The sequence below is a fragment of the Calidris pugnax genome, unplaced genomic scaffold (assembly GCF_001431845.1).
Source record: "Calidris pugnax isolate Ruff unplaced genomic scaffold, ASM143184v1 scaffold8, whole genome shotgun sequence".
In the NCBI taxonomy this organism is placed as follows: Eukaryota; Metazoa; Chordata; class Aves; order Charadriiformes; family Scolopacidae; genus Calidris; species Calidris pugnax.
The window spans coordinates 3,160,646-3,179,916 of record NW_015090830.1 but is presented as its reverse complement, the minus strand read 5'-3'; the positions used below and the strand labels follow the sequence as shown (position 1 = coordinate 3,179,916).

The 19,271-nt window shown below is 39.1% G+C and overlaps 1 protein-coding gene across 1 annotated transcript in view; it reads left to right on the top strand.

Annotated features, from left to right (window-relative positions):
• Positions 1 to 19,271, top strand: part of CTNND2 (catenin delta 2) — a 672,616-nt gene that overhangs the window by 422,794 nt on the left and 230,551 nt on the right. Inside the window, exon 9 of the mRNA XM_014940766.1 lies at positions 12,297 to 12,549. Within this exon, the coding sequence (XP_014796252.1) occupies positions 12,297 to 12,549 (253 nt within the window). The remainder of the gene's footprint in view (positions 1 to 12,296; positions 12,550 to 19,271) is intronic.

Sequence of the window (19,271 nt, the reverse complement as noted above, 5' to 3'; positions counted from 1 at the left end):
GGCTGAAACCAGGATTGTATCCACCCCTGGTCTGGGGGACACCCCTGGCTGTCCCTCTGGTGTTTAGGTTAAACCATGACACCTTGTAAATATAAAGGCTTTGCATTGTTAATTTAAAATCTAAGTTAATAATAGTAGAGATAATATTATTTGATGGGATATTTACATGAACACTGCTGGAATTTGAAGAGAGCTATTACTCAAGAGGGGGTAAGGATTGCCTTTCAGCCAGAGTAGGACATAGAACCAGTGATCGTTTGCTTATTTGCAGAACTAGAAGTTTAGGCTAGGGGTGCAGTCCTTAGTTATTGGCATTTAATTCACATTAAAGATTAAACAGGTCCAAGTGGGTAAAAATCTCACTATTTAGCAAGCCTGGGACTTCTGTAGCTGCCTTGAGGAAAAAGCAGCTTTGCTGCTTGGGTTCTGGGCTGTCAATGCTGACCTGCAGCAGGGGAGCACAACTTCAGGAGTGGTGGGGTCTGTGGCTTCGGTTCCTGTCACCCTCTGGAAGCTGGCAGCACTCTGGAGGTTCATAATGACACTTGCTTTCATCATGGTCCCTTGGTGAAAGAGACAAGCTCTCTTTTCTAAAAAGGATGTGATTTCCATGTGAAGTTATTAAAAGCTTTGAAGGAGTTCTGTCCCCAGTAGTCTGGGAGGCAGGGGTGGTAGATGGGAGGGCTGTGCTTATTCTAAACTCTCCACAAACTAGGCTTTATCAGTGAAGTAAGTGCTGTTGGCTTAAAGCCAGTCTGACTGGTAACTGTGGAAAATTAGACCTCAAAACCTGCAGAGTGCTCATGCTTTAAGAGCCATCACTGTTTTTGTGGGCTGTAGGCAAGTTGTCTTTGTCCCTGACCTCACACAAGAGGCAAGGGTGAACCAGCAGTTACACTGGAGGAGTGAACCTGCCCTCCTCAGCTTTTCGAAGGACGTATGCATCTGACTGGCACCAGGGGAACCTTGATGGCCTGGAGGAAAGCTTAAGGATTGCCTCAGGATGCACAGCCTGAGGGCAGTCTCTGCCTCTGGCCCCCAAAGGGATTCTTACCATGAGCATCAATGACTACAGCAGTGTATAGGTTTACTTTGCTTTCAGAGCAAGGTCTACGTAGTAATGAAAAGCTACCTGTTATATGCTAGTTCCTGTATTACAAATATCTCATTTAAAAGTGTGACAGGAATCTCAGTTTCAAAAATGTTTTTCTTTATTTGGCTTTAAAGTTGTCACTTCAGCCAAAAAAGGAGGAGCAACAGAAAAATCGGCTTTGATTTGTCCCATTTGCATTGAACACTTTGTCCATTATACTGATTCTCAAATCTCTGTTTAGTTTTTGTTTAGTCTGAAGTGCAATAGTTAAGTTATAAATACCAAACATGGGTTCTTTCTGCTTAGGTTTTGGTTTTTTTTTCTGGCTGGGGAAACAGGTTTGTTTGTTTAGTTTTTTGTTTTGTCAGAAGCTGATGTGCTGTGCAGGGCCATACTGTGATGCCACAGCTGCAGATTAATTGAGAATCATGCTGGTAAATCACACAGCATGGAGTTCTGGCTATAGGACATAATGTTTTCAGGGAAATTAAAAAGAAAAATTATTCCTACTGCTGCATCTCTATTAGTTTGGTAATGTTGTGATAATGGACCTGTATTCCTAACTGACATCCCCTTGATAACATTGCTTTGCGAGAGAGTATTATAGGAAACAAGTGGGGAACAAATCTTCAGTACAAAGTAAATTGAGCACAAAATACCTTAGTGATCTGCATGGTGAATAACAAGTCACCTCGAAGCAATGCAAAGTCATAATCCCATTTCATTTGACAGATCCAGGGTGTCTGGTATAGCCTTATCTATGTAATGTTCTTGCATGTATGTTTTTAGGTGATTCTTTTTCCTGGTATAGTGGCAGCATCTCTGAGAGAATTTTTTTTTTTTTTTAATTTGATTTCCTTCCTATTAAAATTTTGGCAGGACTATAATAAAGCACATTGTGTTCAACTTCAGTGGTATCCAGTGGTTGCTGTAAACCTGTGGACAGGAGCAATGAGAGAGGGAGGGAAGTGTCAGGAGAAGAAAATCCTGCAGAGCCACCTTTGTAATCTGTGATCAATATCCCCCTTATAGTGGAGAAGCATTTATCTAAATAAGATATTTGTAGCTTTTAAAGTATTGAGCCCATGGTTGGGTTCCATAGAGGAACTGTACCCATCTGACAACAGCCCAGGTTTCACTGTTGCTAAGAATAGAAACATTTTAAAATGGACAGTATCCAGAGCTTCCTTCCTCTGTCTCACGAGCAGGATACCTCCAGAGGCTTGTGGTTTGTCCTGTGAATTTTCTCATAATTCTCTTCTTTTTTAACAGAGGGATGACTTAGACTGTGTCCTAATACTTCTCAGATGTCCCTTGACTTTTGCCACCTATTGAAGGAGAAGTGTGATTATAAAATCTTGGCCAGGGAAGTACATACCCTCTAAATCTTGTCTGATGCTATTGAGAAAATACAGTGTCTCCCCTGTGCCAGAAACTAACTGTGTATTTATCATCTCTTTACTGTACAGATACAGTCTTGAGTTAAAGCCTGGTCATGTTAAATTTCAGTGATGCAGGACTATGTCCATTCTCTTTCATTTACTTCAGCGTGTGTAGAAATACAAGGTCGTCATTCATGAAATAAGAAGCCACTCAAACACCTTTCATAAATCTCCTTCTTGTAAATCTTTGCTGAACAAAAACACAGTGCTGTGCCTGAGGTAACTACTCAGTAATGTCTTGAACACAGCTAATGCTTTTGTTAGAGGATCATTCTTTCTGCAGCATGATATTTAAAGGCATTCTTTTAAAAATCACCAGCCTTTTGTTTTTTTTGTTTTTTTAACTCAAGCTGCAATTTATTTGTTTTTTTTATATAAGACTATCTACTTTTAGAGGTAGTCTCTTCCCCTATCATAGTTTCAGCAGTTTGTGTAGGGTTGGAGTTTTTACAAGTGCAACAGGTATTCAAAGACGTTAATTTTTACTATAATGGGTCCAGCAACTTTCACACTTTCATTTGCAGGAGTTAGGTTAATGTTTAAGGTATACATATCACATGGTCTGGCACTGGAATACAAACGTGGTTAACTTAATAGTAAAATAACTCTTTACTCTAGAGTGGAAACTTTTAATTAAAATAGCTGAAGCTCAGTAAGGTCTTCTAAAAAATACCAGTTAGTAGACATTTTATTACTTAGGATTAAAGTGTACTAAACGGGGAGATGCCAAAATCTGAAGGAGAAGACATCCATGTGTTTGATGGCTGTAGCATGATGCCACACAGGCTGTTGATCTGTTATTGCCTCATAATATTTATACATTTTTTTAATAATAATTGTAACTTTTGTCCATGTGCTATATTTTATGTTGGCCACCTGGAAAGTTTTAACAGAAGGATTTCAAGAGAAGGTGAATTTGGAATGAAAACAGAAATTTACAGAATCATGGAATTGTCAGAGCTGGAAGGGACCTCTAGAGAACATCTGGTCCAACCCCCCTGCTAAAGCAGGATTGCCCAGAGCACATCACTCAGGGCTGCATCCAGGCGGGTCTTGAAGATCTCCAGAGAAGGCGACAGCCTGTTCCAGTGCTCTGTCACCCTCACTGTAAAGAAGTTTTTCCTCCTATTCGAATGGAACTTCCTATGTTCCAGCTTGTGCCCGTTGCCCCTCGTCAGGTCACTGGGAACCACTGAAAAGAGTTGGGCTCCATCCTGCTTCAGCCAATTTAGTTGCAGTAGGCTCATCTATGCACAGTAGTATGGTCTGTGGGACTTTGCTGTAATCAGGTTTTATAATGGGTATGATCATTATGCCCCAGGCACACAATGTGAAACTAAGTAGTACTGCAAAGAGGAGGAAAGTGATTTGTATGTCTTGTCTTGTGCCATTGCTCAGGGTTGAATTTTACCTCCAGCGAGGAGGTGAATTTTACTATTTCAAATTCTGAAAGGACAGTTGCTTTTAAGGGTCTTGGCAGTTGTTACCTTTTCTGTTTTAATGCTCACGTAACAGACGTGTTAAACTGCGTGTTCTCCCCAATTTGAGGAGAGCAGCTGAGAGAGGCAAGAGACAAATCTGAGAAAAGATTTTGGCATAATACCTTTAGCAGCCAAAGTTGGAATCTGATTATCATATTATGTGGACACACCACTCTTTTTTTTTGTATAGGGCAGCAGCGCTGAAACATGTTAGAAGCTGAGTCTGAGAATGGAAGTTGCATATATTAGTGGAGAATAAAATCTTGCAGACTTAAAATGCAGTCAGTTCCTGGAAGTGGAAAGGAATATTTTATTATTTTTTTTTAATATCGAAACATGAAAAGCATGCCTTCTGCCCTGCTCAGTTGTAAAGATGGAAGGAAGTCACTCCTTCCTTGAGTCAGAGAGTTGGGAATCCAAAATTACTTAAGATATGTAGTTACCTGGGGAATATCTGCATAAAACCTTGGTGTCCCCTCAGATGACAAGGATTTCAAAGTGATACTTCAGCTGTATATACTTTTGAGATACAGGCTGTATTACTGTGATGGGCACCCCGTAACTCTGGAACCTGTTGGTGAAGGATGACTGGAGGGAAGGATGTAGAATTGGAGAAGGTTGTGGGGATGTGAGGCTGGGCGCAGCAGTGAAGCCTTGTAATGGACCTGGTGGCAGAAGAGGCTGCGCTTCAGTTGTGAGTTCAGGTTTCACTGAAGTCACATCAAGCACAACCGCATATAAACTTTGATCAGAACTCCTTCATCTCAGGGGCCGTATCTGTTGAACTGAAATACAAATTTCTAAGATATAAACTCTGTTGCTGCTCACTAAATTACTTGTCTAGCTATTTCTTGCTTTAGAAGTACAAAAGTCCTTCTAGATGACTATTCATAAGGTATGTATTTGCTTCCATTGCTAACCCTGATGGAACTAGGTGATTTCAGATTGATACCAGCTAATCACGTACTTGAACCCATAAATACTAAAGAAATTTAAAGAAATGCCAAGTTTAAAATGTTGATAAGGAAAATTATTCCCTGTGTTAGGGGTTATACAGTGGCAGTTATAAGTCTTTGCCGAATGACACTGTTCAATAAAAGGAAAAAAAGGTATGTACTTCAAATAAAAAATAAGCATGAAAATAAAACTAAGACACAGACAATGGGAGAGTGTGCAAACTGAAGTGGAACAATATAGACAAAAGGAGCCTTCAAAGTGACCAGATACCAGCTGTTCTGTGAACAGAGGAGTAGCTCAGAAACTAAAGAAGCAGTATTTTCTTCTATCAGTTCTTTCTGCATTATGGAAAAACATCAGTTTCTAAGCAAAGGAATGTTCAGCCTTATTGTAACAATTAGTGTCAGATCAAAAGAACACTTAGAAAATTGAAATGAAAGGATACATCAGTGCAGTAGCAACTTCAGTTCTTCAGTCTTCAAAGATTGTCAGTTTTTGCATTGGAAGAGGATTTATTAAACATGATAATATGCAGAACACAAGTGATGTTTCCTTGGTTTCTATGAAGTAAGGAGTTTTTTCCTGCAAAACAGCAGCATGTAAATATAGCGATGGTCAGGAGATGATTTTAAGATTTTTGAAAGAGTCAAATAGCACATGGGTGATAATTCATTACTGGTGTGTGCAATCAATTTGAGTATGTTTATGATCTTCATTAGGCTTAGTCCTCCGCAGCTGCCAGTGGTGGGAATGAAGCTGTTAACTAATCCAGAAATGCACTGTTAACTAATCCAGAAAGGCACTGAGCATTTCCTGTAGAAGTAGCAGCATGGTGGCTGAACAGCTGCCTCTGGTTTTGAAAATGAGTTGGGAAGGTATGAGCAACCTAAGTCTCCTGTGATGCAATCTGAAGGAGACATGGATGTCGTTTTGATAAAAAGGCTTCTTCCTTACCATGTCATGGAAACATCTGATGATAGAAAAATTACTGAATACGTGTTCACAACAGCATGTAGACACACCAATTACAAGCAGGTGTGATAGCCAGGTATCAGTATGTGAGAAAATTGTGACTAACGTGTTTGTGGGTGGAAAGGAGACCTTTCTTGCTAAGCCCTATGCTATTCAGTATCTATTTCTTTTGTTTACTTGCGTTTTCCCTGTACAGCATGTTACGTTCCCTAAAAAAGACATACTTGATAGAGCAGAGAGACTGCCTGTTTTCCATGCCCACCTGTTTGAAGGTGCTAAGCAGAGCATGGTGGAGCTGACTGGAGGGAAGGATGTTGTATCTCCCCTGAGAGAGTCATATTTTGTGTATCTGGAGAAGGTTTGAGCCAGCAAGAAGAATTGGAGGGAACAAGGCTAGCTGAGTCTTTGAAGCATAACCAGAAATCCCTGGGAGAGGATATGGAGGTAATAGAGGGTAGGAGGCTTTTCCAGTTGACTCTGTGGAGTTCAATGCAGTCCTGGAAGCCCTAAAAGGTTGATGCATTGAGAGCAAAGGCTGACTGGATGGAGAAGAGCCCATGTGAAAATGTAGGGAAGATTTGCTTAGAGATTCCTTTTATTTCTCTCTGGCTGAGAATTTGGAAACTGGAGGTTTGATTGCAAGATTAGCAAGAAAATGGGAAAAAATAAAGGGTGTGGAGAAGCAAGGGAGAGGAAAATAGAGCAGAAGAGTAGGAATTTGCAATAGTTTTGACTTTTTTTCCTGTTTTGACTGCAAGAAATTAAATAGCAAAGTTCCCAAGGTACATAGGACTTCTGTGATGTTGATATTTACATAACGTCCTGCAAGCCTTCTATCCTGAAATCCTTTAGTGGTGTTTTTGTTGTTGTTGTTCAGTTTGTGCATTTAAAGTATGAAATTCCTTGTGCATGTCTAGTTTGAACAGAGGATATGATAGTATCTTTATAAAATCTTGACTACCTTAGAGGTAGTTGCTATTATCAACCAGGGGAGGGTTTCTTTCCCTTTTTCAATAAGTGTTTTCAGGTTCCCCCAACCATATATTTCTCTAAAATCTTACACTTCGAATGTGAAAAATTGCTGCTAAGGAAATTTATTATTATTATATATGTATTATCATACATCTTGAACAGTGTTAAACTTGACTGCTTGTGCTTGTTACTTCTGATTGCTGATTTGCTCCTAGGCTGATTATATTCCATTTTGTTAAATTTCTGTTGCAAAAAAGCTGGTGCATGCTCTAAAACAGTTAATGTTTACAGATAAGAAGTGTTTGTATTCCCCAAATGAATTCTGTTTCCTAATTGACAGAGAATGCACTGTGTTATTTTTATGGTGTATTAGATAGGAAAAATATCTGTTTTATAAATCTTCCTGTGTATTTGCTGCCAACAGAATGCACTGCATTTGTATTATTTATGAACTCATGGAGGGATGGTGGACATACCTTGCACTGAAAGGACATCTTGCTGGGATCCAATTTTCAACTTTCACATGAGAGTAAGAATCAACTGCAGGTGCAAATCAGTGGGGGAAAAAAAATTAAGAATTATGAAATCTGTATGAAAGGCGCAAGGAGAAGGTTAACACAGAACCTGAATGTCTAATACAGAATAATAAGAGGAAAAATTTACAAGGTAATATCCACAAGTCAAACAGCAGCATCAGCCAAGTAATTTTCAGTAAGAAGGTGTTACAAGATAAGTCTCATAAATCAGTTTCTCCTTTCTGAAGGTCTGATCTTACATATGTTAACTGGGCAAAATGCCCTCTGACTTTCTAAAAGTCTGAAATTTTTAGCAGTTCTTATGTGAATTTGGTCTCCCTAAGATACTTAGGTATGGTGCAGTGGTATCCCTGCCTAAATCAATGTGTTCTTGCAGTTTGGGTTTTGTTAGTTCTTTCTAGAGATGTCATAGATTTGAAAACAAGATACAAAACCTGAAAGTGAATTTTGGAGTTGAATATCTCATGAGTCTGTGAGCACGTTTAGAGACACACCTAAATTTTCAACATGAATATAAAAGTTGCTTTATCTTTGTTGATACTATGCAAAAGCTGTAGACAGCTATAAAGGCTGGCTTTTCTATATGCTATTTCTGCAGTCAAGAGAACCATAATCAGGGCACATATCAGGTCTTTGGAGAGTTTTCACTGTAGTGACCAGGGGCTCAATCTTTTGGCAAAGATTTGTAAGAACATAAAACGTTTCTGTGGTATCCCAGGTGCTCAGTTTTCTGGGGATGTGATTTTGGTGTTGCAGTAGTGAAGGACTGAGATGATGTATTTTTGAGGTATTAATGACATGCCAAACTAAAACAAGTTCTTAAAAGAAATCTTCAGGTGACAAACTGAAATCTCATCACTCAGATTATAGCTCGTGATTTGCACATTTGGAAATCCTCAATGAAACCCCTTTCTCAACTCAAAATTAAAATCATCCTCCTCAAGCATGGTTCTTGTATTGAAGTTTAAAATCTCATGAATGTGTAGAGATTTATTGCCCTCCCACTGAGCATATTATTTGCTATACCCGGTATCTGCTAAGCTGCAGCAGAGATGGGTGCTGTGACCCTGCTGAGGGAGCCAGCCTCAGCATTGCAGGAGGCTTTCCATGCAAACCCCTCTGGTGTAGGTGGAAGATGGAGCCTGGGAGCCAGCCCCGGGCTCCCTGTGCACTTACAAGGCCACTGTGCCCAGTGGTCCCAGGAAGGAGCCGCAGGTCAGCTGCCCAGTGCAAAGCAAACAGAATGGAGACTTACTTATTTGGCACCAACCACTGAATTTCTATGTAAGTTTTTAAAAAATGGGGGGCAACACTCACTATTGAAAATGGTGCTTTCATGGGTTGTCCCTTAGGTAAAGCAAGATACAGAAATAAAAAGGCTTTGAGGCTTTTTGGTTCTTTGATTTTTATCTTGTTATCCTTGTCAGCTTCTGGACTGTCAAAGACCAGAAGCAGGTCTAGTCCTATGGACACCTTTACCTCAAAGCTTCTCATTAAATCAACTAGGTGTCAAGGTGCCCACAAAACTAGACCTGCTTCTTCAAAATCTGGTCATGTCTTTTGGATTTACCTTTAATGCACAGGCAGAATAGAGTCTGCCATAGACCCAGGACAACAATGTGACTTAGCCATGATCCTGCTTCAACTAGGCCAGATCCCAGGAAGGCCCTGCTGGGAGATGGGAAGGGGGCCTGTTTCTCCAGAAAGAGCACTTCTGTTACAACTTCTTCCCATCTCTCTTCCCCTGCTGGGGTGAACCAAAGGCGCTTGTCAAAGTAGTATTGTGTCTTGCCTATGCTGAGCTGATTCTGGTCAATGTGTAGCTGGTTTGGATTTGAGAGAAGTCAAATGCAGAAGTTAGAGGAAGGGGTAAGTGTCTTCAATTTAAAAACACATTAAAAGGTTGCATTGACCATCTGCAAATGTAGCTGGTACCAGAGTGCTTTCTGCTCCACTCCAAGTCTGTGCCTTCTGGACACCCCTGTGCTCACTGAAGATTTGCTGTCACTGGGTGAGCCAAATGAACTTCTGAGTTTATTTATTTTAATAGCCATAATCACTAGGGCTTTGCTCTTTTAATAGCTAAACTGAAGGGAGATCTCAATAGACAGAAAGTTTGCCATAGCCTGAAGAGCCACACTTCAGTAAGTACGACTGCTTGCCAAAAGGATTTCTTTAAGCAAGAGTAATGTGTTGGTAGGAGATTGCTTTGCTTCAGTTTTACATGAAATTATTTGTGTAAAAATGTCTGCTAATATCAAACCTTTTATGGTCCAGAAAGTTGGGTATGGTCTGGTTAGATGTAGAAATCATTCTAAACTGTTAGCTCTTCGGGTTTTTTTGTTTTTTCTTTTAATTGATCTGGCTAACAGTGGCCAAGCAAGCTTATCTTAACTAAGTCATAGATTTGTCTCATTCTCGTATTCTGACTATGGCACTTCTGTGCTCATTGTGATAAAATTCAAAAGGAAGTAACAGTTTGCTAGGAAGATAATTTGAGAAATGAATCAGAGTGACTTAAAAAGCATGTAGGTGTTAGGGTGACAGCTAGTTTCAGTTCTTATAAATAACTATTTTGATAACAAGAAAAAGGAGAAAATAGAAAGAAAAGTTTTCAAAGAATTTAAAAACGAACACGATTTCCATTGAAATGTCTTGCAAAGGAGAGGAGGGGAAATAGAGTGGAATATTTTGCAAAGCAATCTACAGTGAAGTTCTTGTTCTCAGCAGTGTTAGTGTTGTAGGGGTTTTGGTGTTTGTTTTTTTTGCAATTCCCCATATAATGTGTCAAAAGCTAGCAGCATATTCTGCATAGTGACAGTACTTATATCAGTATACAATTACATTTGTGCTTTTTCACTTGAAAGTATTTCCAGTATTTTCTCTAACTTGTTTTTTCACTCTCTTTCTCACAAGGCACCAAATTTTGGTTTTGAACTGTGTGTATTTTCTGTTAAAATGTGATGTTTTCCTTGTGTCTTCCTAACACTGAATTTGGCATGATTTGTGCATGAATTGTTTCAGTATGCTAATCTTGTCACTGCATGTTAACTGATGCAGTCTTACAAAAAGGTCTATATGTGTCTCACTACCTTATTTCTTAAGAAAATATATTCTAGCCATTAAACAAAAACAATACTTTCAAAATGTTGCTATATATGTAAGTTAATGTAATCATAGACTGGTCTGGGTTGGAAGAGACCTTTATAGATGATCAAGTCCAACTCCCTGCAATGAGCAGGGACACCTTCAACTACATCAGGTTGCTCAGGGCCCTGGTCCAACCTGACCTCGAACACTCCCAATCATGGGGCAATAGATAAATGGGCCATTTCACTTATCTATGTTTGTTACAAAGTTATAAGACAATACATGTTAATGGAAAAATATATACTTCAGAACCATAAGAAAAAAAAGAAAATAAAGGGAAAATTTGATGCAAATTTCAAATTTTCAGGTGTTGTAACTTAAACAAGTACTAGGTCAGACAAAACTGCTGTAATTGTATTTAAAGCTCACTGTTGTTTGTTTGCTGGCACTTTGGGATGAAACGTTTAAAGTCCCTTTCATGGACCTATAATATATTAAAAATATTTATTTTCTTAAAATGCAAATGTGCATGTTAATGAGAAATGGTTGGGAAATCTATTATGAAAAATTCTCTTGAATATGCGGTTTTGCCTACAGTTTTGCATATGACTTTGACAAAGCTAAAAATAGTCCTGCACCTGGCCCACTCCTGTTGGCGAAAGTGTTCTTGTTATCCTAGGACAGGGGGAAATGAGCTCATCACCACCATGAGTTCATGTGCCACTTCAAACAGTCCAAATTTCCTTCTGAGCAGATCCAACATTTAATTTGTATTTGTTTCCAGGCCAAAGGTCGTGTGGATGTTGGTCCTTTGGCCCTTACAGTGAGAATCCATTTCCCATTACCTGGACTTGGGTTGAAAAATATTGCATGTTTAATAACCATCATGAAGTAGACTGGATCTCCAGTGCACGGTGCCATAGCAAAAGAGAATGGGCTACAAGAGAAATTAAGATTTTTTGAGTCACAAAAGCATTAAGTCAGTTTAAATCTGTTGGTTAAGCCACTCAAAACTGGTAATGCATTAATCTTGAGCTGTGGTGTGTGAGCACAGCCGTTGTTGGCGTGCATTAAGACATCTACGTGATCACCTTGTGCTTAGCTCTTTTTCAGACTCAGCAGTAGCAGGCCCCTAAGTCTTACTTAAGATGAAATATGCAGAAGATCGGTTAATGAAGCGTACGTAACGACTCTCAGTAGCAGGTGTCTGTTTTTACCTGCTTTATGGATACCAGGACTGTAAATTTGGGATGGCTGTGGCTGTCTATTTCTTCTGCCATAGAGCCATCTGTCCCAATTTGGAGTCTTGAGCCTGGTTTGGCCCTCCTTCTGCTGGTGGATCTGACTGACTTCCACCCCTGTAAGCCCTGCAAAAGCTTCACTAGGTGGTGGTTGTGAATCTTAGCTTGACTAGTACTCTGCTGCTTCTGCACTTTTTCATTTCAGGTTAGTGCAGTTAAATCCCCAAGTGAAAAGCACTGCTACGGTCTGTTTAACTGGTGTAAAGGTCTCCTAGTCCAGAAGTGGCATGTCATTTAGAAATTCGTTTGACAGTTATTTACTTCAATGGTTTTGAAAATGACAATGTTGTTTGTTTTTGTTTTTTTTTCTCATTCTTTTTGAACCCCTGTTTTATATGTGTGTGTTTATTTTTTTGTTGGTTCTTTTTTTTTTTTCCTCTGCCTAGACCTGGTTAACCATTTCTGTGAACAGGTCCTCAATTTTTTACTTTGTCCCTACTTTCCTGTCGTAGCCCCATCTTCCCCTGGTGTCGACTCCGTACCCTTACAGCGCACAGGCAGTCAACACGGCACACAGAACGCAACAGCGACCTTCCAGAGGGCCAGCTATGCGGCCGGCCCGGCCTCCAATTACGCAGACCCCTACCGACAGCTGCAGTATTGTCCTTCTGTTGAATCACCATACAGCAAATCTGGGCCAGCCATCCCACCCGAGGGGACCTTGGCTAGGTCACCTTCCATTGATAGCATTCAGAAAGATCCCAGGTGGGTGAAACCTTCATTGTCTACTTAATTTCTTGCTCGTGCAGAGGTTTGTAATTGCAGTTTGCTTTGTCTGTTTCTGCTGTTGAATATAAAAAAAAGAAAACAAAACCATGATTGTACATGAAAGATTTTGTTTGCGTGACAGCTTTGTCCTACTGTTTTACCTTGGAAGGCTCTCATGAGCTCTTCTGTGAAACAAAATGATAGGTGTGGTCTTGAGTATGTGTGTTTAGCCTGCTTTCAGTAGTGCCACCTCTCAAAAGGGTATGAAAAGTAATTTTCTCTGAAAACGGGAGGAGCGGTATGACTGTTTTGATTCTGTCGCCATTGTGGATTGAATTTTCAAGTTGTTTCTTGGGCAGAAGTTGTTACAGTTGTTGGTTTGTCTGCAGTTAATATTCATAAAAGCTGCAGAAAAGGGTATTCTGGTATTGAACAATGAGAGTGAGCAGTGTGGAAGCGACACAGAATCAGGTTTGTGCTTCACCCTGTGTATTGTGCAGGCTTCTGATGCCAGTACCTGTTAGCAGAATGTTTGTACTACAGATTTGCAGAAATGGTTGTTACTGTGCATGCTTTTTAAATATATAGCACAACTTGGAGTGTTGCTGTGAGGCATGACCATTCTCATATACCTAGGGAAGGTGCAAGGAGGAAACTTTTTAGCCATGCACAGCCCAAGCAGGCAGATGGATTACAGAGTGAGGTTTCTGGCAAATGATTTGACTTCCATGCTAACAGCAATGGCAATACTGTCACCCCCAATGCACTTGGTGATTTTGTTCCGTTTTGTGATGGAAAAGAAGGCAAGTCTCTTTGGTAACTGAAGTTTAAACTTATTGAAAGTGTTAATTTATACAAGGTTTTTCTATGGCAGATGGTGCTATTTATTTATTTATTTTTTCTATGTGTAACTTAATGATAGGAGAGCCCAAAAATTTGCCCCCAACAAAAACGCTGGAGGTGTTAAGGCAACAATTTGAAAATGCTTCTTTAACTGCATTAAAAACAGCAGCTAAATTTTATGGTACATCAGAAAAATCACTGCTTGCAGTTACCTCAGCCATTGTAGAGTCTTACTTGTTGAGAAAATGCTTGTCTTCAACCTTTTTTTTTTTGTTGGTTTTTTTCCCTAGCTTTTGATATTCCTCAACAAATTTGAGAAAACATAATCTGAATTCCTCCCTTTGTTTCCCCTGCCCCAGAGCAAACATTGGTAACCAAGGGGAAAGTCTTTTTCTGAAACCTTGGTATCTTGATACACTTGTATTCAAGAATATAAAAGCCCATGAAGGAAAAAAAAAAAAAAGCTTTGCTTTGTAATTGTCACATGTTCAGATGTAAAGAAAATTACATTTGGAGTGCACTAAACTAGAGGAGAAATTACTGTAATCCATATGATGTGTTCATACGAGAAGCACAATGATGTTGAAGGCACCATTCTCAATAGACAGGAAAAACATAATTACAGTATGTCTATAGGTCCTAGACATATCTTTTTAAGAAAATATTATCTCTATTTAGTTGCTCTATCACAATTATTATTCAGTTAGTGTATAGGATATATGCTTGTAAAAGATGATTTCCTCTTGCACGTTTTTCATTTGCCTGCTTTTTGGTTCTTTCTTGTCTTGTGATACCATTTGTACGTTCACGAGTATTGATTTCTGTAGGTAAAGTAGGAGCGAGCAGGCATTCAGGTATAAATTGAACTTGATAAACTCTTTAGAGGGGATCAGGAAATATTATTACTAATTAGATGGATTGGATTTTTCTCAAAATACCTTTTGTAAAAGAGGTTTGCATTACTCTTGATCGCATTCATTTGATGCATGGGCTGTGTGTGGCATCTCTTACTTACTTTTGCTGCCCTTACTTGCTGGTTCAAATATTTCTTACAGAACAATGTCAGAAGCACCCCTGCCTGTCATGCCCTAGTCTCCAGCAGGGTGTAGTTCACTGTCCCCAGAAGCTGTGGTCCACCTAGGCAGACTGGCTTGTGAAACTGTCAGTGGCCCAGAGCAGCTCCTGATTGTTCATGGAAAGGCAGTGAAAAATTGGAAGGAGTTTGAAGAAGAGCAGTCAGGAGACTTTTCTATGGATAGACTACAGAAATGTGGGGAAATGACAAGTGTGGAAAGGAAGGGACAGAAGACTCTGCAGAAAAAATATTATGGAAGGACAGAAATAATTTAGGGTAGCACATGGGAGGTAAAATTAGAAGTACTGGCTTTAATTGGGAAAAGGAAAGCATGGCCCAAATACAAAAAAAGACTTTTAATGTCTGTCTTAAGTAGCATTGTATTCCCCAAAGGGTTATCCTTTATACATGACATAGCAAGAAAAAAATAAGCATCTTAGTCAGCGGATGGACTTTGTCAACTGATAATTCTTCAGTTCCTGCTTGGGTTGGCTGGGGTTTTTTGTGACTGAGATGAATCATGAAGGGGAATGGCAGGCATCACTTTTGGACACTGAGCCTACCTGTCCAACCAGAGGTCCTAACAGGCTCACTGGCAGAGGAAAAACTGCAAGACAAAAGCATACTAATTGCAGGCTTTGGGTTAGCATTTGCTATGTGTCAGTCAGCTCAAGATGAGAAACAGATATACCCAGAAGAGAACGTACTCATCCCAATAAGCAGAGTTCCTAAAACTGAACATTATTTTCTGGAATCTTCAATTCAGGCTGAATTTCCATCTGAAGTCCCAGAAAAATGGTTGGCAGGCACTGATGGAGTTGACAATTTTTTCCATTGTTTTCACCGTGTAGTTTGGATTACTAATACTCCAGTTTTATATACGTATTCTGAGCTGACATTTGGCAAATGAAATTTTAGCTCAACATCTGTTCTGCATTATTCAGCTGTCATAAAATGCAGTTTAATGTTCATTACCTTAAAGTTTAGGACAAAAACTAGTTTTAAAAAGTATCAAGATATTTATTATCAAGTTTTAATTTATGCAGGTAGACTGCTAGCTGATGTGAGCTCATGTAACAGGTAGTAAAAACTATATATTTCTGTACTGGCAGAGAGTCTGAGTCTTTGTTATTTAAAAAGGAAATAAGCTCCTTATCACCTGACAGAAATAAAACTTAAGTTCTAAATAAGAAAAATGGAAAAGTTGAATATCAAAGATAATCTACAGATTGATTCTTGAGAACATTCTTTTATGTTTACTTCCATATCAGAAAAGGAAGAGAAGTCCTGTGATATAAACTGTTTCGTGTTACAATCTCTTATATGAAAAAGTGACATTGGGAGGGAGGGAAAGAATACAATATTTAGTTTCAAATTATTGTCTTGCTTTTGGTTCCTACTGAACTGTGAATGAGAGAAGATGAGTATTTTAAAGACGTCATGAGAAATATATGTTCATGTGATATTTTTCAACCTACTTCCATTTAAGATAGATTAATCTGTCTCTTGACACCAACAAATTATCTATGCTTTGTCTATTCCTAGACTTCAGGGAAAGTGGGGAGCCCTAGAAATAGAAATGCCAGTACCCAGTTGTCAGTCTGTGAGCCTTCCAATTTTTACTCCAAAATACAAACCTCACAAATATGTATAAATTTCTTAAATTTTTGAGGTTTTAACCAGTTAGTAAATACTATACATATAACGCTGCTGATAAATCACACTTGCTGCATAACAGATGAAAAATACATAGTTTTTATATCCTTCAGTTTAAATACATACCAACGAAGTTTTGCAGTACCAGTGGTTTGCCTTTCTATGGGCTCACTGTGTCTGGTTTGATGGCTTGAGTCAGCAGGTTTCCTTCATTGTTTTGTGACTTCTCTTCTTACCTGCTTTTATGTATGTGCCTGTATACGCACATCTTTTCCAGCAAAGAAGCTGTCAAGAAGCTGAGTTAATAGCAAAAAATTATGTGGAATATGCTCCATTAAGGCTATCAGAATGAATTTCAGAGTTCAAATGTCCATTTTCGTATTGCATTGAATTATATTGATCTGCACTTACAAATTTCCTTTATGGCGTCCGCTTTCTCAAGATACGTGTTTCAGAACCTTGAAAACTATTTATTCAAAAGAAATGGGGTAATTTGGTGAATGGAGCTGTAAGGGGTTCATTCATCATTATAAAGCAGACTGCAATAATTATTGGGGTATTGCTTTTAAAAAAAAACACAAAACAAAACAAAAAGAAAAAGCAAAAAAACAAACAAGGCAACACAAAGCCACTAGCAGTAGAGTCATCTTGCAACTTTACAAGAAAACAAATTTTTTAAAACCAGCTATCTTGTAGTTATTCTCAACTTAAGAACTGTCTGGTTATAGGTCAACATAGAAACAGAGTTTTCCAGGTATTGCATGATTTAATTGTAATACCCTGAGACATTTCTGCTCTGTTCTGCGCTTTCAGAGTCAACTTTCCATTTCATTACCTCTGCTGGCCTTAATTTCCTCCTAAGCAGAAGATGACGGTGCTGTCTGTCTATCTTCTGAACTTTTAAATTGGCTTTCTTTCTACTTATGAAAGGAAATAAATTAGATCAGAACATTTTGTGTGGACTCTGAGTCTCAAAACTTTTTTTTTTTCTGGTGGTCTTTTTTTTTATTTCTCAAAAAAATAATGGTCTTTTCAAAAGGCAAGCTAGAGAGGTTTCTTTTTCTGTAGGAAATGTGATAGAAGTAAAATAAACTTTGTTAAATTTCTATGCTCCAGTAAAACTGCTTATGAGATTAGCACTCAGAGTTTGGAACATAGCCTGTTAAAAGATAAGTGTTTCTGCAGGAGTCTTCACGACATATTTAATCTCACTTTGTTCCAAGGATTGTCTCAGTGTTAATAGTGTTAGTCTACTGTAAATCTGAATAGCAGCCAGGCACTCAAACAGTATAACAAGGTAAGAAAATAGCAGTGTAAACCTGCATGTGTGGGAGGTTGGACGTCTTGGTGGGAATGTGTCTGGTAGCTTCATTGGGAGGTATTGTCACCTTCAGAAAGAAACTCCTAGTGGGATAGAAGGCCTTGCTGTGACTACAGTACAGCTGGTGGCAACGCTGTGCAGCACTGCTGTGATCAGCCCAGAGATGTGGGCTTGGGTTTGCAGAATCCAGAGGGCTGTTGGTGGGTCTCTGGCATAACTCTGTAACCCAAGAGAGGGAAGACTGAAGTTCACATTCCTGGTCTGGATGAGACCGAACAGGGCTTGCAGATATACCTCTCCGCTTTTACATGATACAGCGTGTGATAGGCAGCTCTCCTTTTCACTCAATAGTTTACCCTTTTCTGAAATGGAGGGTAAAGTAAAGGGGGAGGTGATTCTCTAAAGATGGGGATGGTGGAGATGCCATAGGAAATGTACTTCTCATGCATCTGAGCATGTAAATGTTTGGCAAAGTAGGCTTACCTCCAGAAGTAAATGGTTGAACTTTATAGATCCTACTAACACCCTGCTAAGAATTTTTTGCTTCAAATTTACATTAGCCAGGCCCCTTATATCGGTACAATCAAGCAAGTGGTGTTTGAGAGTGCTCTTTTTGTAGCTCTATGTTTAGGTATGTCTTTCATTCAGCAAGGAGATATCTGGTTTGTTTTCCCTACATAAAAATTGTACTGTCTCTCAGACTTTAATGTATAAGAAAAAATCTCCCTGAAAAACTGACCCTAAAAGAAAATAAAATTGAAGAGTCTAAACAGCACAAAAATACACCCAAATCAAGAGTAGCATGTGTGGAGCAAATTGCAGTTCCTCATACGGATCTTTTCTACATAGAAGGCATGATTTTTTACTTAGTGCACAAAATAGTTCTGAGAAAACTTAGTAGGTTTGATAAAATAAACAGCAATGTGTTTCCCTTTCCTGCTGTAGGTAACTAAAGATGAAGCCTGCTTCATTCAAATAGATGAGGTGGGAATCCATAGGCTCTCCTACAGTCTGTTAATTTGGGATTGCAGGAGACTTAGCTGGAAGCCTTGGCTGGAAAAGACTTTCCTAGAGAATAAATGAGGAGCTAACTGGTCCATGCAAATGTCATCTTGTGGTAAAGTAAAGAAGTGGTACCTAGAACTTGGAAAACTTGCTTTTGTGTGTATTTGAGCCCATTGTTGTATATACCAAGAACTTCTGTCGTCCCAATGTTTACCTCAAGGTGTTTTTTCAGTGAACGTGGATGCACTGGACATAGGTGGAGTCATTTCATGGTGCAGCAAATGCAATTCAGTATGCACAAAAGCATCCACCTGTATTTGCTATTTTTTTTCTCTCTAGAATTTGCCACTTGTTGTTTAGAAACTTCCTTTCTCTGGGAGAAATGCTTGGGGGCAAAAAAACCCACCCCACAACCAAAATTAAAGCATACTCTACAGAAATAAAGTGTCTGTGCTTTTAGCTCATGAAGCACTGGTACCTATTTTATCTCCATCACTAGTACAGTTTTATTGACAGTGCAGGAGGCCACTCCATTTTGTTGCCATCCGATCTTTAAAGAAATCTGATTCTATCATTAACAAACCTGCCCTACTCTAGCCCCGGAACATCTCAACTTCAGTATATCACAGTAACAGGCGGTGTTGGTCCATGTAGTTTGAATAATGAGTCTGTCCAGAAGTGCTTACAGTTCCTAAGCTATCAGCAGACTAGAATAGGTTATACGTAGCCATTTTGTGTGGTAGGTTGTTTATGTAGTATACAGGGTATAACTTCGAGAGAGGTGATGCCTCTTCTCTTGTTTTAATCTGAAAGTTTAGC